Source organism: Rhea americana, unplaced genomic scaffold (genome assembly GCF_003343005.1).
Source record: "Rhea americana isolate MKP2758 unplaced genomic scaffold, rheAme1 scaffold_30, whole genome shotgun sequence".
Classification (NCBI taxonomy): Eukaryota; Metazoa; Chordata; class Aves; order Rheiformes; family Rheidae; genus Rhea; species Rhea americana.
The window spans coordinates 2,202,121-2,225,298 of NW_028186424.1; the positions used below are offsets into that span (position 1 = coordinate 2,202,121).

Consider the following 23,178-nt stretch of genomic DNA (forward strand, 5'->3'; position numbering starts at 1 on the left):
ACTTGAATATTCTAATGGAATAAGCTGCTAAACTGAAAGAGGAAATCTGGCCTGTGATGCTAACGTTCGTTTCAGCAGTACTAAGTACTCACTCTCTCTCCAACAGTAACAAACGGGAAAAAAATTAAAATAATGTTATTTCAAATAGCATTCCTGGGTACAAGATAATACAATCAGAACAGTCCCAAGTAAAGCAGAAGGTATTTCATTCTATGGAGGTGCATGTATGTATGCTTTTACAGGCTCAAGATTTCACCCTATTCTTTATCATCTGCTGAAATTACAGTCAATTTCCTTTTTGCAATTCACTATACAGTTGTGAAAACCAAGCATATTTTAATGCTTCTGGCTATGTTCTTCCCTACCTCTGCAGCAACTTAATAAGAGGTATGGGTAGAGACCATTTCGGGACAACTGCATTAGAGAAGAGGAGGGAGAGTCAGATAAAGGAGAAACCCATTTATAGGATAACTTAATCACATTCACTCAAACTGTGTATGGACAGGAGTGATAAGTAAGAAAATTAGACATTCTGATTAACAAATTAATATTTTTATTAAACAATAAATCTGCAATGCAGTAATTATCCCAAGGCTATAGCTATGCTCAAATCACCTTAACTTATTTAAAAGCAACTCCAGTAAAATGAAAAGACTAGTCTTCRCTAAGAATGCAAAGGTACATGCTATAATTATATTTTCACAGTCAGACTCAACTCCCTCAACTCATTTATTTTTGGAAGACAGCTAGATATGAGTATTTTCATAGTCCTATCTCATGCACCCTGAAGACACTGAAATCCAACACTCTAGCAATGTATTGTTTGCTTTTGCTACAACACACATTTCAGCTATCTCACAGGATGGTCTCAGACAGTGATTCAATGCTAAAATACTACTTAACTAGCTCTGATATCTTTCCTCCATCAGACACATGCTCTTTCATCCACTTCTATTTGCCTGGCTGATAGCTAAATTCCTGAGATAAGAGGCAATTTAAGGTGATGAGAATAGTTAAATAGCAATTGTTTCTGCCAAGAATAATAGAGTATCCTCTGGCAAAAGACAAAACCAACAAGAAGTTTGAATTTTGCAAATTTACTAAAGGTTTTCATAGGTGCCTAAACCTGGATTTAGTCTCCTAAAAGACACTGAGACTTCTCTGTATTTCTTGAAAACAAATAATCCTCTAGATTCTTATAGTCTCTACTCACATACCCTTACTGGTTATAATTATTTTTTCATTATTTGAATTGCAGTATTTACTCACAGATAAAGACCAAAATCTGCACAAATAAGGTATGAACACAAGACTGTCCCTGCCCTGAAAAGTTTAAAAACTGTATTCAATTAAGATAGTCGACAATAGATGATGACTACGTTAGAAACCATGTCCTGTCCAAACTGGACACTGTTTTACCTCAGCAGAAGCAGAAGAGYCAACTGAACGCCTCAATCCTTTGCAACAACACTGTTGTAAAACTTGCATCTATGTAAGTGTATACAAAAAGTTGTTTTTTATGTGATCTTCGAAATGCAATTCTCTCTTGGGACTTTGCACTAGTGACACAGTTTTTCTCACAAATGAATCTGTTAGAGTTCAAGAAAGGTTGTGTTTACTATCAGGATTTTACACATTTCAGACAAGATGACAACTTATGAGTTACACATATTTTCCTTTTTTACTAATTTTATTCCTCAGTTGACACTAATAACATTTCCCATGTAATTTAAATAAAAGAATCCCTATTGCACACTCCCTAACAAGCAGCAAAAACACAGATCGAGGAATTTCCCAGCTACCACATATCTAAAATCCACATCCTGTTCTGGCAGTCACACRCAATATTTTGCTTCAAGTTTGAAATTGTTTAGTTTATGCCATGTTTGACTACAGTGGTTAAACGAACAGGTGCCTCATGCATTGCTTAATCACACACCACGGACCATGTGGTCCCCAGTCTAGCAGTCAGAGAATATTCTCCTCCTTTTACATTCTTAATTATTATTTGTCTAGTATCATATATCCAATTAGTGTGGACCCCTACAGAATCTAAAATAATTTAAAGAAAAAACAGGCTTTATTTGACCACTGATATCTAGCAAAACTGCTTAACAGCTCCATTAAAATGATGAGTGGGTTTTATTCTATGTTTGAGCTGTTCTTCTCCAATTTAATGTAGGTTAAAATATGCTTTTTACAGTGCACGCACAATTTTGATATTGGAACTCTGCCTAGCTTTGTCGGTACAATGGATGGTACATAGTTTAAATTTTAGCATAAAGTGACTACTCTAAGTTATTTAAACCATAACAGCTTGAGGCTTAATTTACTGTTACAAACACCACATAAAGGCAAACTGATCCATGAAGATGTATGCAAAAACAAAGACAGGGGCCAAAGTAGGCTTTTGGTGTACATTTTTTTTCCCTCCAATGATCCACCAATTAAATTTACCCTAACTCTTGTATTTGTTAAAAAGATTCAGTTACCTTCCTAGCGCTTGTATCTCTGGGGAGAACACACAAACTTTTGCTATTTGGAAACTCAATGTATTACGACCCATTCAACCACAAATCTGTATCTTAATTTCCACTGGAGTTTATTACTGATACTGATTTGTGAACTCTTCATCACAATTAAGAAATCAATGGTCCTTCTCCCAACAACTAATGAAAATATAGTGACTTTTTACTTTCATGTAATCAAGGATTTACTGTTGAGTAAGACTAACAAGAGGAAAATTAAGAGAGTATCTGAACATGGGTAGTTCAGAGCATTACACAAGAAATGATATAAATGTGGAGAACTATCTTGTCAGCAGCAAACCTCCTTCCTTCCTCAATAGGTACCATAATCAAATCAAATAGCACAGTCATGTTTGCCTTTCTGGATCTACAATATTAACAAAAAAGCCCTAAAATACTGCATTGAGGAGCTCAGCTCAGGCAACTATTTATAATCTTGGCATATTTGTTAAACTTTGAATGATCAGTGTGGAAAAAGCAAGAAAATACTGGTTAGAAATGGAAAATATGTCATGCCTCATTACAAAAGAGAACTTTATCCTCTAGTTTTCTGGAGCATCAGAAAAAGTCAATCTGAATTACTTAGACTACTTAACGCAAAGAATCCTTCCAGAAATGCCAGATTCTTTTCCAGTATTTCAGGAATTCTCTTAGGTATCTTTAAGCATCAACCATGCATTTGCAGTCCCATCAGCAACACTGTRTACACTTTATGCTGGAGCACGCACCCATCTCTGAGGCTCAGGACACAGTCACTGACCGTGCCGATTAATGATCTGTTGCAGCACAGCCAGTTATATATATAGTGCCTTGCTGACATAGAAAGATTCATCATTAGGGATAAGAACTATATAAGAATTGCAGCACATGCTGCCAACATATTAATTACATCTTAACAAAACTAAACAGTGCATTATCTTAGTGTAAACAATCCTCAATTTACCGGGTGATTTGGTATTTACAGTTGTATAGGTAATTACAAAAACATTTGTGTTTAATGCATAAATAATCTAAGCTGAAATGTCTCAGATCCTAAAGTTAACAGATAAAGTCAATGGAAACCGCCATTTTGCAAAGCTTTGAAATTTTGGCCACTTAAAAACAACCTGAAATTAATCATTAATCATTGCTGAACAGCTAACCATGAATTTCCAACTATTTAGCACTGCCATTTTTCAAATGAAAAACCTCTACATTGCTTCAGAAAAGTTACTTAAAAGGAAAATTCTTGGAAGAGATAAATAGGCTCAGGTGCTACTACTCTTTCCCTAAATTTATCATCAAGTGGCTAAATACTAAGCATTGGCAACAAACATTATTTTTAGTTGAAAATAAAGTATTTACTTCTGACTACGTTTTTGCAAGGTTAGAGTTGTCATATGAAAAAAATGAAACAAAACAAAACCCCCACCTTCAGACGTTTTGCTCTGGGCAAAAACAACCGATCCCTGGCAATAAACCTGTTGTTGATGTTTAGTTAAATTCCCTCCCATTCATTACACTATGACAGTTCAACAGCTTTCTATGGAGCAAAGATGTATTGACTTACATTTTCCCAAAATAAAACAATTTTCCTATTATTTCTCCAGTGGTGTTACGATTTTCACAAGATTTCTTTCTCCTGAATATTTTGCCACTATTTCTAATGAAGAAACCCACATGTGGATGGAAGTGATGTAAAGCGGGATCTCACCATGTGATATTCAGATTCTAGGATGACATTCCAGCACACCTATTTGGCCAACAATCTTTATTTATACAATCATTAAGTGGGGCTAGCTCTGACTAACTAAAAATTTTTAGTACACCTATTTTAAAATATTATTATTATAAAGCATTTTATTTTGCTAAAGTATGACATGCACTTCAGTGACACAGTGAAATAAAGATCTTTATCATGAACAGCTTGCAATCTAAAATCAGATGAGAAACGGCAAACTACAACAAAGCAACTACTAGTTAAGTGTTGATATTTGGTGTGCATTTTGTGTATTCACGAGTTTCATATGATACATTTCTTTTTTTAAAAAAACTTTTTTCTCATCTACATACCATACCATTCTTCACCAGGGCTTTGCAAGATAGGGCACTGGACTCTTTTTAGTCAGCAGTCTTCAGCAGAACGTAATTCAATAGTCAAAATCTACAGAAAATCTCCATTTGACATTGGCCAGATGTAAATCATGTATCAAAATCTTTATCTTTTTCCTACTGTTGATTCTTATTTTTATTAGAAGGCCAGTACTCCTCTTTTGAAAAAATGAAGACTAAAGAGTATGTTACACTAATTCAGAGTCTAATCAGCCTACTAAAAGTAGCTTTTCTCTTTTTTCCTCACTTGTTGACCTAGAAATGTTTTCATTTGTAGAGCAAAACAAACATTTCTCAACAATTCTATTCTACAAGAGCTCACCACCCCTAAAATAAAGGCAGCTAGTACTTCTGCAATCCCCTACTTCTAAGTTACAGACCTGATTTTAGCTTTGTAGGAAACCTCGTTTTACCCTTACAGGAGCAAGGGGCAGTGACAGACGATGCAGGAGAAAGCGAGACTCTGGGAAGTAAAAGATAAAAGAGAAGAACACAAATGTGAGGAAAAGCTACTAAAATTAGCTAAAATCAGCTTAACTGGAATCTGGCTCCGTGGTATACTCTATATCTTTCAAAAACATGAGTTTGGCAGAACCTTCCTTGATAGAGCAGGAAGTGCTATTATGCAGAGGCCTCAAAAGAAGAGAAATAACATCTACAAACTCTCAAAGTAGAAGGTGAATGCTTGAGGAAAACAGTGCTCCAGGGGGAAGCGAGCTGTCATGCAGAAAAGGTATTTTTTCAAGGGGGTAGAGAAGGCATTGTGAATGCAGCTTGTGCACAGTCATCATGTTTGAGAAATTTTTATAGAAACAACCTTATCTCTCTTGAGGACACAAATTTACCATCTTACTGCTCTGCAGACGCCAAGAGAATCCTGTATATTTGTTTTCAGCTTAGCATTCAACTGCATAGCACTGGAGCAGGCAACAAGAGCTGTGCAAGCCTAGGCACCTTCCCCAGCCTCAGGGCTGTTCCCAGAGCCCTGTGTCTGCCCCGTGTTATTCAGGTGCAGTCATACCTGCCACGAACTTAGTCTCCACCTCTGTTTTGTTCTTTTGTTCTTACAAAGCCTTTGCTTTTTTCTTTTGTTGTTTACTTCTTAAGTAAATTAATTTCCCCAAGATACAGTGCCTAACGATGTGAATATCCATGATATGCCTCAAATGTTGGAATACATTAGATTATAAAAAGGCCCTATGGTGATTTGCTAATTAGCTTAACCCTTTTGGGATGCAAAAGAAGGATCTTTTTATTATTATTATTATTAAAACTGGATAACCCTGGACTATATTGATCTGACTGAGAAATGAGTATTTTAGTCAAGATGAGTCTCAAGATGAGTATATACTGGAAATGGGGATGTTGTTTCCATAGCAATGCCATGACAGCCTCTAGAGTGAAATAGTGTGCTACCAGGAAATGAAGGGAGCTCAAGCACTATGAGCTACATAGTTGTGTGAGCAATCCAAATACATTCTCATAAAGAATATTTAGTACAGCTAGATAGTCTGAAGATTGCTGCTGATGTGAAGCAACCCTTATCAGTATGCTTCCAGCAGTCCTGTTTTCTCATTCACTATACCCAAGATGACTTATCTACAGGCTTAAGCTACGGGCACTGCTGCTAAGCCATTTCAGACAGATTATTAACAAATGCAGCAACCTCTACCTCACTTCTTTTGCAGTGCAGAATATCTTTTATAATTAAGGACACAGACTCTCTTTCTCTGTAACACAACCAAACCTTTTAGCAAAGAAAGCCTTGTACACATTATTTACGAGCTGACCTTCCCCCTTCCTTTCCTCTCACCTCCTCTCCCTTCCCTCCTCCTGTCCAGAAAATACTGAGCAAATCTTTTGCAAGTGAGAAGCGATGTACTGAAGTCTTGCATATTGTTCACAAAAATGTACTGAGCCATAGAATAAAACTCACTTGTCTGCTTCTCACCCCAGTGGATGTTTATGCTAATAAAAAGAGCAAAACAGAAACCTACCAATTATATTTTATTTGCCTAAGGCTTTACCTAAGGCAAATTCTCTGGTCAATTTTGCACAGCTGATATAAAATATTTTCCAAAAGAGCCAGAAGGAGAATCAACTTAGAGATCTGCATTGCTTTGTCTTTCCACTAGTAATGAATAATTCTCAGTAAAACTGCTCAAATAAAGGCAAAAAACTTGACTCTTCTCAAATAAAACTCCAAAAGGCAAATTATTTAACTTGAAAAAAACCTCAGTATAGTGCCGCTAATCTGACAGTCTTTCTCCAGCATTTCCTGTATAATTTGTAAAGACATTCAAACATGGGCTGAATGTCCAGAAACTCTAATGCTGTATTTGTTGCTTGTGTCATTGTCACAACCAACCTCTCGGGTAAACAGATTGTAGTTCATTATATGTAGCAGTGCTGCCTCAGAGGGACAGTAGAAAGACAAATACATATCACTGCCAGATTCCTTATTAACAAATGCCACTTCCAACTAAAATAATTTTTATTTATAGTTTTAAATATGTATTTCAAAGAATTAAGCCTTGTACATAAAACAGCAAGATGCTTAAGTTCTATTTTTCATCTAGTAAAGGTATGAGCTATGCATTTTTAAGACTGTCCGACCTTATTCTTCCTAAGTGTGCAGCAGAAGGCACCAAGCTCAGCAACATTCATTTATAATTTAAACTGTTTACTTGGCACAGATTTTTCATTTTAATATGTCTAGTCCTAACTGCAAACTGCACACCCCACGTTTTTTACCAGAGGCTAATCTACTTTCAAGAGTGCTTTATGCAACTGAGTCTTCCACAGACAGAAATGGAGTTTCCTTAGGGGACAGATTTTGAAATCCAGTGAAACACATGCCTCTGCAATTTTACAAGGACTTACAAGGTTCTCCAGGGGCAAAAAGGTATCTGTTGAAAGCATGATGAAAGTTTAACTTACTCATCCCCTCCTTCCAGTTGTCCTGCTCTCCTATTTTGGAATACCTACCTCAACTTTCTGGTTATCCACGAGTTCAGTAGGTAGAACACATCTGTCTAATGCTCTGGATCAGATATAAAATCTGTCTGAATTAGAAGTGGATACAATCTGTTTACCCCTGGACTACACCCATGAATATGTACCGGTACCCTGTCACATCAGTCAGTCCAATGCCAATGTGGCCTGTGCAGCAAGAACTCTTTGTGTCCTAACAGTGAGCATCCATTTACCTAAGGTTCCCTCCTACTGCTGCCTAMACTCCCTCCTCACTAACCTGCCAGGTGTTCATTCAAGCCCACTTAAAAGTACCTGTATCTGAATCCAGGAAACAAATCTAGGTGCCCCAAAGTTATCCAGGTAATTATCTTAAAGCCTCTGTCCCAGATATAGGAATTGTTTTCGATCCTAACACTCAGAAATAYACTCTTAATTTCCCTTCCTCAGCAATCTTAGAACATACCTAGAAATTGAGCATTCTACTATATAGGAATTGTGCAGTGTATTAAGAATTAAAACATYGATTCAATCACAAATTCTCAAAAACATTTGATCAGTAAATATTCCACAAAGGGAACGTGCTGATGCATAAACACTGATCACAGCTGTGACTGAATACAACAGTTAAACATACAGGAATAGAAGCAATAACATCCTGAACAGTTATTCAAACCCAAATACCTTTGCTGTTCCATCCAGTATATGGTAGCAGTTATTGTAAGAGAAAGTCTGTTTTTCAGCTTTTTCCTAGCATTTTGTTAGAATTGGAAACATACTTGGAAGCCAAGCACTTCCGAAGGCTGCATACAAGTTTTTTTAAAAAGGTCAAATAAAATAAAAGTTGGTCAGAGCTATGATACATATAGTTTTCATAAGTAGTTTCTTTAAACCTTCCAAGTCAATTTCCTCATCTGTAAATYAGAGGACAAATACATTTATCTACCAGCCTTTTAATCTCTTGTAAGGATTAGTTGATCAATTTGTATAAAGGATTTGAAGATAAAACGCTCTACATAAACAATTATTCTTCACTGCTATATGCACAGTACTTATGCTCTGATTATTTCAGTATTTCCATTGTAAGCCTTTTATTTTCAAGAATTTACACATATTTGGGGTTTTAAATTTCATTTGGGGCTAGTATTTCTTTCAGTCAGTAAGCTCTTAGCATAGGAAATCACTTAATAAAAACTCATACTCATGGTATATAATAAATATATATTTGTTTTCTAAAAAGTTGTCAGAGATGTTTTTCTTGGTAATCTGTATTTTTTAAAATTGCCTTTCACATAACAAAAAGTATCACCAAAAACAAAGACTTATCTTGCCTAACTACATGGAACGTGGTCTGGTTATCACACACAGACATACAGAGATTCCCATGTGTGGTCTAAATCACTGCTTTGCTGTACAGGTAAGAGAAGGAAAATATATTGTAGGCATCTACAGAGGCATCCAGAACATGGATGAGKGGTGAAGCTACAGTGAGAAGGATGCTGTCAGGAGCCACGCTGCTGCTGCATACAGGTGGGCTGGCAAACACTTTTCCCATTCTGTTCTCTCATACTAAAGGATAGTAGTACTGTTGCTTGAATATTAAAGGTAGGTATAGTTACGYTCTAAGGGATGGAAACTCTGAAACCACTTAGAAATTGGTCCCCAAAACAATCTTATTAAACAGGGTACAATTTAACATGCTTAATCTAGACAGGTGGAAGAYAGAAATAAAGAGTATGAGTTTGGAAACTAACTGAGATATTCCCTACAACSCCCAGCACCTCCATCTGATACTACAAGGTAGTTCAGTCTTTTTTTGTTTTTTCTTTTTAAGGACATTAAGGCTTATTTGACTTAATGAAAATTCTTCCTGTGACTTTAACAGWGTGTGAGTCAAGTTCTACAGATGATTTGGGATATGGTGGGGGAAGAAGACCATCAGCAACAGGGAAAAAAAAACCCAACCTTCCCTTCACTTTGATGCTTTCTTTTAGGAATTTGCACCCAGTAGGTCAACAGCTTCACTTTGATGTCTAACAGTCCCTCATACAAATCCACAGAGAAATCACCAAAGAAATACAGTATTCTGAGCTAGTCCCATAAAATAACCTATTTCTCTTCTTACTGGTCCAGAACACAGAGAATCACTTTTCTTGGCTCCATTTTCTTTTGCTCCTCTTCCAAGACATCTTGTTGCTGTGTGGGGGGGTAGCCTCACAGATGACTGCAATGATCCCACAATACAACTTTCAGACAGTGCCAGCACTAGATATAGAAATGACCACATTTATCGCAGACACAACAACTTGCGTGAAGCAGCTGAGCCTAAGCCCCGAACAGTGCCCAGCTCAGACATTAGAGCTCTGGGAAGCAGGACGATGGAGAACAGGGGGGAACTACCAAGGCAAGGACTGACCTTTCAGGAGAAAAAAAGTGTGGAGCAATTAAGTATGAAATGTTTTGGGGAAATAAGAATATAGAGAATATAGAGAGAATATAGTCATGTGGATAGTTACCATTCCATTGGCATCAGTTTCCTAGTTATTTGCAATTAGCCAACTCCGAGATTTATATTTTTCACACAAAATTCCCTGCTTTTTGTTACCTCTTAGCTGTTTGTTAAGATTTCTGAGCATTTTCTATTACATATATACTGCAGAAATTCTGATGAGTTTAAGGTATATATTTAAAATCTCCAGAAAAAAATTAATCTTAAAGGCCCTCAAACTCCTCCAATACTATCAATACTAAACAAGGAACCACAATAAAGGATACTGAAGCTCCTGTCTGTGATTGCTAAATGCCAGAGGTTAATCCTGAGATCATCCGCTGACATGTATGTCTCACAGTCACTGTTGACAGATATTGAGTTGACATGATAGGTATGACCATTAGCAAAGATTCTCCGGGGAGTGACTTCTACCATCAAATCCATAGGTTTCAACACAGGCACCTGCAAAAAAAACCAAACACACACTAGAAAGAGAGTAAAAATTTCAGACAAATTTTTGCTGGCATGATGAGAGCCTGGAGATCAAGCATTCAAAGATGGTGACATTATAGAACTTCCCAGCAGTGTACGCAAATTGAATTTCTCCATGGATGAGTAGCTGGGCAAGGCCATTCCTGCCAAGAGAGAAGGCACAGACAGAAAAGGCCATGGAGAGCCAGGCAGAGTGATGGAAAGTCTGGACACACTGGTGGCTGCCACAGAACAGGCCAGTCCCACAGCAGGAGCTTTTGTCCCACATATGCAGGAGGTTCTGGCACTGGCAAGCAGGCAGTGGAGTTCTAGTATTTTGGTGTCCCTGAAGAATTGCTGCCTATTGTAAATCACTGACAGTATTTCTTCTGCTATCTGATGTGTGTGTCTCCAAAAAGTATCAAAAAGAGTGTAACTTCCACAAAACGAGTTCTTAAAAACAAAGCCAGTATGTGCACTGACATTCTGTACATACGCATGTACTCCTAAAGAGAATAAACCACAGACTATCACTGACCATTGCACTCTCATTATTTCCCTGTCTGTCACTTCAATGTCATGCTTCAACAACCAGACACTGTCCATTTATTCTCTCTTGGCAAAGCATTAAATACAGTAAGGCTGTGTGGTTCATGATTGGGGCTATTCARTGTAGCTGAACATGCACCAAAAACAATCTATCATACTTCACTTCACAAGATAGTTTATAAAGGAACAGAGATAAGTTGCTTGGAGTTTAGCCTGCCACTAAACGAACAAAAGAATGACCTATTATTTGAAAAAAAAGAATGGTTTGCTCAGTCTTTGAATTTTCAGGTTGTAAACCATCCCAAATGGTTTTGTTTCCCTAATCATATGCAACACATCAGCAGTCCATTCATGTGTTCCTCTTCATGTAGAATTTTTTCACAATACAAAATATCTGCTTGTTTTGGAGATGGGGGTTGTTTGTTTGTTTTTTAAAAAATGAAGATATACTAGCAATATACAACATGGCCTTCCAGTTCTTACCTTTAGCCACCTCCTTTGCCAAAACACCAGAAGTGAATTCAACCATTAAAGTCTGAGAACGAAAAATCTCTTACAGTATCATACATGCTCTTATGAGTTCCATGACTGCATCTCCTCAGCTGTGCAGGCACTAGCATTCACKGGAGCACAGTCTACTGATAATTATTTTAGCTTACTGAAATAAAGATGAGACTGAAATTTGGTGTATTCTCTTTAACTCAGTTGCCCTGAATAAGAGAAGAACACTGTTTTAAATTAATTTTTGTGTAGACAGTTTCCAGCACACTAAGTTCAAGAATTTTGTGCGAAAGCATACTAAGTCATGCTTGAGATAATTTTTATCAGGAAGAATAAAATTGTTGATAAAGTTGCTGAACATTTTTGTGTTGACYGCTACATGATAAAGCATTCATAACTTGAAAAATATGTGATAGATTCAAGACTGTATCAGGCAACTAAAACTCCAATCAGGATAAGTGTACATTTGCTTAAAATTAGGTACATGTTTAAATCTTTTATTGACCTGCTTCTTTGTACAGAAAAAAAAATGTATTTTGAACAAAGAGAGCAGCTTACCTGTAGTGATGTTACTGTAGAAAGATCTTTAAGTTTTCCTTCTTCATCTTTTAAGTTGTACCCCTCTGGTCTCTTATCTCTTTCAGTAATTTTCCATAACTTGATAGTTTTATCTTTATAAGAATAGCATAATTCTGTTAGCATAAGAATTCTGAACTCAGTAGCTCACATTTCACAAAACATACCCTAAAGAAGTTTTTGCAGTTTGGCTTAGTCAAGTCTTGTGGTGAAGCTGTCTGAGTCTCTCTAATTTTGCAGGTCCAAACAATGTTCCCAGCTGAAAAGATACTCAGAAAGCACATCCCACACGCTCAAAGCGAGTCAGAGGTTGCTGGCAGAGGGCAGACTGCGCGGAGCTCATGCTCTCATACCAAACTCAGCAGTCCGCAGGTAGAACAGACCAGTTGTACATCCTCACTGCGTGAAGCTCTGGCTTCACAATTTGACTTTGTGGGGAAATAATCTTACTATTAAAGCCAGTTTTCTGTGTTATTCTTAAATAGCACAAGAAAAGCCTGGAGTAGACAGAGGGACCAGTGACAGATGGCCTGTTGTGGGAACAGGCAGTGGTTTGCAAGTGTAACATCACARGCTCCAGCAAAGGGAAGACTGTGTGAGAGAAGAAGCATTTCTCCTGCCTAAGAAGGGAAATCAGTAGGAAAAGAAACTGAGAGGAATGTGTGATAAGGGTAGGAGAGAGAAATGTGTGTGTGGGGGGGAATATCCCAGTCATATAGAGAATGTAATTAAATCTAAATTCTTTCCTTTTTCATTATGAGTGAAGTGTATGTATGGTAGAATAATGAGGCCTCTAGTTTAGAAAAGAGGCTATGAGCCCTACAAATAGACATTTTAAACATTTTAAATGGAGTTTCTCCTCTTTTCTACAGTAATTACAGCCACCGATTTCCCTGATGCTTGCTGTTTGCGGGCTACTCCTACTCTGGTCATGCACCCAACCTGCCAACATTAACATATCCTACAYAGAAAAACCAATGTTAGCTGGAAAAATGTCAGTTCCCTGGAGAGAAAAAAAAATCTCCAAGCTTCTAGCAGTGAAATCATGTGGTTATGGAGCAGCCAATGCCCTCCAAAGCCCCTGCACTTTAGCTGCCAACAGAGCCTTCACCAACCTCATCTCCTGCATCATCTCCTGTTCTCTCTGCCTCCCTTTCTTCACCTCTCCTTCCCCAAAGAACAAAGTGGAGCAAAATTCTTCCCCAAGTGTGTCATCCAAGTACTTCTCAAATGCCAGTACAAATCATTTTAAAGGCAGGATATAGGAATCATAGGAAACAAATCACTTTCCATCTCCATAGCAACTTTAATTCAGATCTTCTGATTAAAATGAATTCACTAATTCCAATGTTTTTATGATTATGCATCTCCTAAAGATTTTGCTTTGCTAATCCTCGAGCAACAAAAATCCTACAATTGACCAGTCTGCAGAACTAGAGGATATTCCAATCTGCAACAGAGAAACCCCACTTAAATGTCCAATACATTTCATTTCTATCAATCATATTAATTAATTACTAAAAATACATAAAGGTCATGTCATGCACATGAGACTTTTGTTAGTGTAAATAGTGTATGCCTGCTTATTTATYGTAATATTTGTAAATTTCCTAAATTAATCCTAAAATATTTTACCAGAAAGAGTGTATCTTCCATTGTTAGACTTGACTGCTATTGATAAACCTATCCCTTTCTTGAGGAAAACCTTTCGTTTATTAGTGTATCGCACATATTGGTTTTCTTCTCCTACATCTGCCTTCCAGACTTTAAAAACTCCCTAGAAATTCTAAGCACGATTATGTTCCGCAAAGTATAGAAATGTCTCTGTGAGGTTCAGTATTCATCCAGTCTCGAGGGTGTTGTGAAGTTTAAATTAATTAATGGCTGGTAAGCAGTCTCAAATGTTCAGATGAAAGGATCTGTATGGGCCAAATCCTGATCTACCTAATATAGCTCACATTAGAAAATTTCCCCAATATATTCTGCTGCAAAGGATACCAATGAATCACAATAATTTATTATCATACTACAAAATTAGTTCACTTTACAAGGCAAACCAGGAATTTGCTAACTGCAAGCACTGCAAATCTACAGTGGGATYTGAAAGCCCCTTTGGTCTCCTTCTGCGTCCATAAATTATGATGTTGCAATCAGAGCTTAGCTGATAACGAGATGGTAACATCTGAACTGGAAAGGAATCAAGACCCATTCTGGTAGTGAGAAGACCTGTGCRGAACAGCCTCAGACAAACGTCTTCCTTTAAGGGAACCAAATGTGCAGATGGAGACCAGTCGAATCTCACATATTGTGGGTGAAATTTTGATGGACTCTCCCCTCGAGCTCCCTAACACACAAATGTTTCTCCCAGTGAATTCAGTGGGCAATATCCACTCGTATCTGGGGAAAGACCATGCTCTGTAGGAGAAGTTTTATAGAATAATAGGAGGTTGTTTATTCATTCTCATTTTTCTGACCAAAATTGTGCTTTAGATCCTAACCTACCACACGGCAAGATCTCAAAAATTACATTAAAATATCAGGCCCAGAAATAAGTATAAACCAGCAGTCAAGGAGCTTCTACAACCTGACCAATGTGAGCATGGGTGACAGTGCACTGATTCTCTGTGAAGTTGCGAGATACTATCATCCCTACTTTATAGGTGTGGAGTTGATGCACATTGCAAATGACTTCTCACAGGAAATCCATGAGAGTAAGGAACTCAACACGGGCCTTCKGTATGCTAAAATTAAAACTCTCTTCAAGAGTATACCATGAGATTAATCTCCAGATTTTTACCCTGCTGTGCTAGGAAGTTTGGAATCCTCCAGCACACGAAAAACGTTCTGGAGCCCAAAGCCAACAGCCGCAGGCTACGCCAGGGGCATCACTCCCACTCTCCTTCCCAGAAGAAGTCTGCCTAGATGCTCCAGAATTCAGAATGAGGGAAAACAGGAGATAAAGCATTTTGCCAGATCCTAGGTTGGCTCAATGTTAGCTGAAACTGGATTAACCCATAGCAGCACTGAGACCAATTATTTTCAAGGTATCYTTCCTTCTCCCCTCCCATATTAATATTAAGCAGAAAAGTGAGGTCTATTAGGGCAATTGCAAATGCAGCATATCTAAGAACTGGGGTATATTGCTCAGTGATTCTAAAAGCAAATTTTAAAATGAAGAGGGCAAGGCTTACTTTTATAAAAGCTAATTTTGTATCATGGTCTTAGAAGAAGTAGTTTTTAGATAAAAATTACTTGATGTAGGAGGGATATTTGGAACTAGGGAGAACTGCAGAAGTAAATTTGTAACTTAGTAAACTAATTTAGTAAACTTAAATAGCTGATGAATCACTAAACGAGCACAGACTACAGCTAACTATAATATTTCATTCCAACTACTGTGACAGTACCCCCGCTTCTCCCTCCCTCTCCCCCCAAAAAATCAAAAGAAACTTTAAGGAAAACAGATTATGAAACATAAAATAATAAATTGCTATCTACTGTGGATTAATGTGGGTATTATTTATTGCTGTGAAGTTTAACTACAGGTAATCACTGTTCTAAAATGTTAATTCACAAAGATGAGATTACAGTACTTTTCTATCAGTGATTCCTAATTATGCTCAGATTTTTACAAGAGTCTTTTCTGACTACAATGGCATCTAAGAATTAAACGGGATATTTTTGTCTTTTGCATCTCCAGCAGTAATAAAAGCTGTGGGTGTCCAAGTATTTCCTAAATAATACCTGCATATCTTAGGATCTATTCAGTTTCTTCCCACTATGTCACGTCACATCTGCATATCCCTCGTTAACTACAATTTCTTTTTTTTAATCAACAGGTCTTAAGCATGTTGGAAAGATGAATCAGTGCCAAAATCCTAATATTATTCTTACTGCCTTCCTTATATAAGACTTGTGTAACTCTTCAGAACTTAAATAAAGCATTCTGATGATAATGAATGAAAAGAAAAAAAAATTCACCTCTCTCACCTACATTCATTTACTTATCTATAAAAGATAAAAATTATGACAAACATAGCAGACAAAATTCTGAATACCTAATGAAACGCCACTGCTCAGTAAGGTGATGCCATTTTCACAGTYACTTTCAGGATAGTGCTGCACAATAGCAGCAAGGGATAGCTCTCTAAACATCTACGGAGAGTCAATAGGAAAAAGCCTAYAGCTATGAATAAAATATGTAAGTAACAGATATCAGAGTCAACATGACAGCCTCAGTAAACTCTGACACAGGAAATCACTGAAAAAAAAAATTAAAATGAACTTGGAATTTACATGTACACAGCCAGAACTAAAATGCACAAGAGGAAAATGCTGATACATCCTATATAGTCTCTTCTGTCTTACCATTTGTTGATAAAAGTGAGTGGGCTGCATTTTGCTGTGGTAACCACTTAATCTTGTTTATTTTTTCCTCTATCTCCAAGCTCTTCAAATAATCAAATTCAGGTTCATGGCTCTGGAAAGTGCTGTAAACATTATACTCCCCCTGACTGTAAGGCTCATTTTTACTCTGTAGAGAATAACAACAACAAAAACAAGTGTTTTATGATAGTAATATATTATCTTCAGCTCTTGGGTAAGATAAGCAGCATTATAAACATAGAAATATTGAAAGTGTAATTTAATTTCTGGGTTAAAGTATGGTATTGACAGATTTGTTTTTACAGAAATGAAATTTCCTGTAACTACTGAAGTAACATTTAATAATAGAAACAACTTTTAAAGAAATGTTGATTATTCAGTAAAGCTTTAGACGAAAGGTACTGCAGATGGACTGACCCTTCAAGTGAAACAGAGAAGGTATCACAGCAGAGACACTGTCTTAAATGGAAAGGTTTCTCAAATAGGCAAAAGCTATTAATAAAAATATATAAATAAAACAAAAACAATCTTCTTGTTTCTTAGCTTAGCATTTTGGAGCTTTGAAGCATTTTTGTTTGGGACAGGAGGAAGAGCAARCTTCTGAATAAAAGACTCTTACCCTCTTTTACTTCCTTTCCAAAGAGGTGATACTCAGTATTTATTAAGTCTTGAGAATATATAAACAAGTGTGTTGGTTAGATTCAAATAAAGTATTATACAGAAAAATAGGCTGTGGTAAGCTATTGGGACTACAGTGGCAACTCACATACCTCAGGTTCCCTTTGGAATATAACAACCCGACCCCCCTTGTCACCAGTAGCCAGCAGCTCTCCAGTGTGGTTGAACTCGACAGTAGAAATAATATCAGCTGGAGGGAAAAAGTGAGAAAAAGGCAAATTTTAGACTGCTACTATAAGACAAAGTCATTAGAAACATCAGGCACTCCACAAAAATGCAGCAAATGAGGGATTTGGAGGAATACAGATGAATTCAGTTATCAAGTCACTTATGCAAACGGACTGCATGCCATTAGAATCCGAGGTTGCTACACRATAAAACAAGTGCAGGTGTAAAAAGGCAGATTTGTGTTTCCAACTCATCGGTAGTTTGGGAGTGGAGCAGATCTCTGGAGAGGTTGTGCTTCAGGAGGAGCAAGCTCAGACCACTACAAAGCTTTTTTCAGCACTGGATAGAGCAGACAGCRTAGGCCTCCTGCTATTCCCTCTAGCAAGGACCAACGCAAGGGCTCAGTCCTGTTACATGTATTATTTATTCTTTACCCTTTATGAGGGTTTTAATACAATCCTGAGCACTAGATTCCTCCTATAYGTGTTTGAGCCAAGAGTGCAAAAACAAAGTACATGTGGCTTGTCCTATCAAAGAGGAACAAAGGCAAAACCAGAATTGCTCACTGTGTAATTCTGGCAAGAGCCCATTCAAATCGCAGTTTTCTGCAAATCACTTCAGCACCATAAAAGTGTGTTATCAGAAGATAAAAAGATCCCTTCTTTTTTAATTGTAAAAATTTCCTTTCCCTAAGCAATTGCATCAGCTTATACAAGAAACCTCATCAAAATCAGAGGCCGGTCGTGAGAACAGAACGTTACATATCAGAATGAGGGGGGGGAAGAGACTACAAAGGCAAAAGAACTGGTTCTTCTGCTTTTAGAAAAATAAATGCTGGACTCATAATCCACAGTTAATCCTATACTATTAGCATAATTCAAATTAAAATGCTTAGTGCGATAGTAAATTAAGAAGCCATCACATATACAACCACAGATATACGCAGTGTATTACTCAGAGATTGCATGTAGGAACCCTCTGTAATGATCAGTATTCAGTAATTGGAAACATGGGCCAGATTTTTTCAGACGTGTCAGTAGTTAGCAGCTCCCCTTTAAGCATTAAAAGCTGTAGTTCTCAAACAGGTTCATCATCAGTTCAAACTGAGAACAACGGGGCTGCAGTGGGCTAAGCTCTTCTGAAAACCCAGCCCCAAATGAGTTCACTAAAATTCAAAGGAATTGAGATAACAAGCGGATGTACCATTTATTCAATATATTTTATGAATTAAAAACATCTGTTCCTACTATTCTTTGAACATGTTGGCAGTTGAGTGTCAGAAAGCTTCTACTGCCAGTAGCTCTTATCGTTGACACAACAATCCAAAAGCCAGATTAGTGAAAGGACATAATTCATCCTTTAAAGAAGGAAAACCTTCCCCTATTAATAATAAAGAGAAATCTCTCTTAATTTTTAAAGAAATCTTCACCATTAAATGTTGAACGCTTGTTTAAAAAAATAAGTAAAAAAGATACGCCTTTCATCGTTTTTCCCCATGCACTGCATATGTAAAGGAGGAAGGGGGAATCATACAATATGTATATAATTTTATTTTTCAGTATAAATATGAATAAAATGTCAGCTACATATACTTTGAGAGAAATGGAACATGAGGATTTACACTATTTTGGAACTGAATCTAAAACTTCTCAAAGTTAATAGCATTTGATTTTTATGTGGACTTCCACAAAATGCATATTTTATAAGCAATATCCTGAAAGCCCTAGACTCATTAGAGCACAGTAACAGTAGAGGTACTCTGCCTATGGTTGGTGATGCTCAGTGAAGCATGCTCTTTTTCTTGGGCTTGGGAGGTGGGGGGTAATCTAAAATTTGCAATTTTTGCACATAAAAATGAATTTTCTTTTCCTGGCACATAAAGTTCATTTGTAATGAATGTGATTGGAAGAATATTTACTGGTTATTCTGTTCTTCTCCTGCAAAGATTCTGCTGAGGGTAGGTGGGGGCTCCTTTTTATTAAATGATACATGCATGATTTTACTCATTTCAAGCTCTGTCTTACCCAACCGTACAGGCAGAACTCCAGAAGTCTCATATTGGTAGTATTTTTAGAACGGAGACTCCTATCTTAAGTGCCCAGTCAAGCCCACATGGAGGGAAAAGGGTGGACATAGGGGGAAAGAATGAAATATATATTAAGAGTGTGTGTGTGTGTGTGTGTGTGTGTCTGTCTAACTCATATGCACCTTTCCCAACGGGTCATAAAAAGAACTAGACAAAAAGAGCTTTATGCAAAGTGAATGAATGGCATCAGAACTTCTCTTTTATGTATGAAAACACTTCCTAATAGCTTGAAATCCTTTCACAACTGCATGAAATACTCTCCAAATGGTCACAAAATAACACAGTGCACTTTACTGGGCATTGCTCATGCCCTCTGTAAAGTCAACTGCAGTACTTTCACAGACTTCAATGGAAACTGAACCAAGATTACAATAAAACCATTCTGCATTTTGTTATATAAAACTGTCATTGCATTTGTCACTGAAATATGGTATATAGTTAGGTGACTACTGCTTAAAAGAAAGCAATCAAAACATACATATCTGTTGGCACTGAATAATGCAATGGTTCTGAAGCAAAACTCTTTCCCAAAATGTTTCTTCCAGATGCATCTCCCCTTAGTATTAGAGAAAAACTAATTCTGAGCTGGAAACTCTTAACTATTATTTTTAAATTAACTTGTTCTGAAAAAGAGCAGAACCAATACTCCAACCTTACATGCTATGCAGCATGTTGGTAAAAAAATAGCCCTGAATTGGAAAATCATTTTTATTGATCCAGTAAGTAACAGCTGAAAACAACAGCCAAAAAAAAATCTTATCTAACATATCTGTTCAGCAGGCAAACATTAGTCATGCTGTTTTCCTAAAGATTAGCCAGCCTGGATCTTTCTAAGACAGAGAAGGCAGAAAGAGAATCAATCAGCAAAGCTTTTCATACCCTTCTGCAGAACATTCCCCTACATATTTATCAGGGCTGCAGCAGCACCAGTCACTATGGTCCCACCCTACAGATCCTTGTGCTGGAGAAGGGACCCCTACGGTGTACATTGCTGTTAACTTACAGGATTTCACCCTCTTCATAAAATGCAAATGGAGGAGCCGATGAATTTGCATGTACAGTAAGCCCTTGACAAGGGATGGCAGAGATGAAAGACTCGTTCCCTCCTCGTGCTGTAGTACCTTCCATATCTCTGCTGGCAGTGCCAAGCTTTGCACTAACAATTAGGATTATCAGAGACAGAGATAATTTACCAATTAAGAACAATTACGGGTAACCTCAACAGCCAACGGGTAAATGTTTCCAATCAGATTGCAAATCCCAACTTTTATCAAATATTCCTATTGTATCTGTAAACTCCCCATTTTGTCTATGTAGAAACATGTAAAATTTGTATTTTAAAGCGAGAAAGTTCAACATTTTCACGCAATTAAGAACTATAAGTTAGACTGTATCAAAATACAAGTGTTGATTAAGAAAGCAAACCAAAAACCTTCATAGGATGAAACTATTCGAGAGCAGTATACACTCGATCATCTGCTCTACACCCTGCAACAGCAAAATTGCTCCAGCAGCTACTACATGTTACAGCATCTTCCCTCTAGACTACTACATATTCAACCTGGGAGATTATTCTGCAGTCAAAATCAACAGGAAACTTCTCCTGAAATATTTCATTCCATGACTCTTAGTCAACTCTGCCCTTTTACATCCTATTAACTAATTCTGCTGCAGCTTTGCCATTTGTACTCTTCAAATGCGTTCAGTGGCTATGCTGTACTCAACAGCCGCTGCTCAGATATATATACTTTTCTAATAGTTCTAAGTATATCAGTGAATGTTTATGCACACCAAGGTATCTCTAGCTGTTTGTATAGCTCTTCCTCCAAATTCATCAGCACTGGTTCAGCATGGGTGCAGACAAAAGGAATTCCCCAGCAGCCATCCCTCAGACTCGCTGCAGGGTGGGACAAAATGAAGGYTGACATATTAAAAGGCCAAATTTTTTTGGCCTTTAATTTACACCATCACATATTATTTGATGTCATTTTCTGGCCTTTACAGCTTTGTTTTACTGGCTTTTTATTTTAGAACTTAAGCATAATAAAATACAGACAGGTCCAAATATCTTTATAATAGTTAGAAAATCCCTGATCTATATAATGAATCTTTATAACTAGCTATTTTTGACTCTAGCATAATTGCTTATCATTTTCCATCTAGTACGTACTCAGTGAGCCTGAACAGACTTACTCATCTTTACATAATCTTCTGGTCAGAAACCTCAAGCAACTCTAAGCAAAGTTCAATTATAGTTTTCTGCACAGATTACTTTTAGTAATAATTTCTAGCSTTCTGGGCCCTTTCATTTCAAGACACTGAAATATTTTCCAAACCTTAATCTTGCTTCAGAAGCTCAGGAAAGCACTGAAAACTTCAGAACTATTKCACCCAGCAGTAGAATATAAATTTGAGTGATGGGAACAGGTCAGAATTTCCTCTTGGTATTGGATCCTCTACCACCAGCATCACAGCACCGAGCCAGCCTGAGCTGACCGCCTCACCTGCTAGGCTGGGGTTTTGCTGTGTGTGCTCCCAGCGGCTAGAAGGCAATCTTGTAGTCTATGTTATTTCAACCAAGTTCTGACCTGGCCTAACCTTGGCTTGTGAAATCCAATAAAATCACAGCACAGTCTGGCATGGCTGCAAGCAGTGTTCAGTCATACTAACACAAAAGTCCCCAAGGAGCATAATCTGAAAGAAACAATAAAGCAGCTTGCAATGCAGACACAGAGAAAACAAAAGGACAAATGATAGATAAAAGATAAGGAGTATTACAGAATCCTGTACGAAGGGAAGGTCATTACAGTGAACCGTTTTGTCAGAATTTAATTTAGACTTGGTCAAAAAAAGGAGAAAAAAAATGGAAAGAAAGAGCCTATTACCCCCCTTTTTTTTTTTAGTTAAAGCTTCAAAGGTTTCCTCCATTTGCTAGAAAACAATATGCAAAAGGGTAAGAGTCAGGTGGATCTTTCTTCTAAAATAGGCTGGCATAGACAACTTTGACAATCGCAAAGCTTCTAACTTGAAGGTGCCCACTCTATAACATGAACATTCTGGTTCACAGCTGTGTTATTTGCAGTCTTGGATCCAGGGAGGGCATTGCATCAGAAACCAATGCTCAGATGGAAGTAAACGCAATGAAAAATCCCACACATCACCCTGTCCACATCATCTGTGTCAGGAACTTCACATTAGAAGGTAGCAAGCTAGAGAGCCAGCTCCACACTACTGGCAGATATTTTGCTTACCTGTCTACAAAATACTTGATTACCTCTCCCACCCAGCAAGGCAGGGTGGGATAGAAGCCAGTACACAGCTGGGTGGCYGTTTGAGAAGTACGATAAAAGAGAGAGCATGAGACAGTGTGAGAAAGAGAAAGAGAGCATGGGAGACAAGGTAAGGAAATGCCAGAGTAGAAGATAGCAAAGTAGTCTGAAATGAAGGATGTATCCATCACTTTGACTCTGAACTTACCCATGATCCTTGTTAAATCACTCACTTTTTTCCCCCCTCGTGTTTATTAGAAACTGTTTATTATTGAAACACTGATGGAATTMGTATTAAAAATACTAATTATTACAAAATATTAAAGCTTTGTTCCCTGTCAGGTGTATGGACAACACAAAAGTTTTGGCCAATGCGAACTTTTAACATAAATGCTAATAGTRTAAGTGTTT

The 23,178-nt window shown here is 37.4% G+C and overlaps 1 protein-coding gene across 3 annotated transcripts in view; it reads right to left on the minus strand.

Annotated features, from left to right (window-relative positions):
• Nucleotides 1-23,178, minus strand: part of PPP2R2C (protein phosphatase 2 regulatory subunit Bgamma) — a 138,137-nt gene that overhangs the window by 39,140 nt on the left and 75,819 nt on the right. For all 3 annotated transcript variants that reach the window (XM_085309591.1, XM_085309592.1, XM_085309594.1), the window contains exons 2-5: nucleotides 17,337-17,434; nucleotides 16,549-16,714; nucleotides 12,163-12,275; nucleotides 10,368-10,545 (exon numbers count right to left, since the gene is read on the minus strand). In XM_085309591.1, the coding sequence (XP_085165717.1) occupies nucleotides 10,368-10,545; nucleotides 12,163-12,275; nucleotides 16,549-16,714; nucleotides 17,337-17,434 (555 nt within the window). The remainder of the gene's footprint in view (nucleotides 1-10,367; nucleotides 10,546-12,162; nucleotides 12,276-16,548; nucleotides 16,715-17,336; nucleotides 17,435-23,178) is intronic.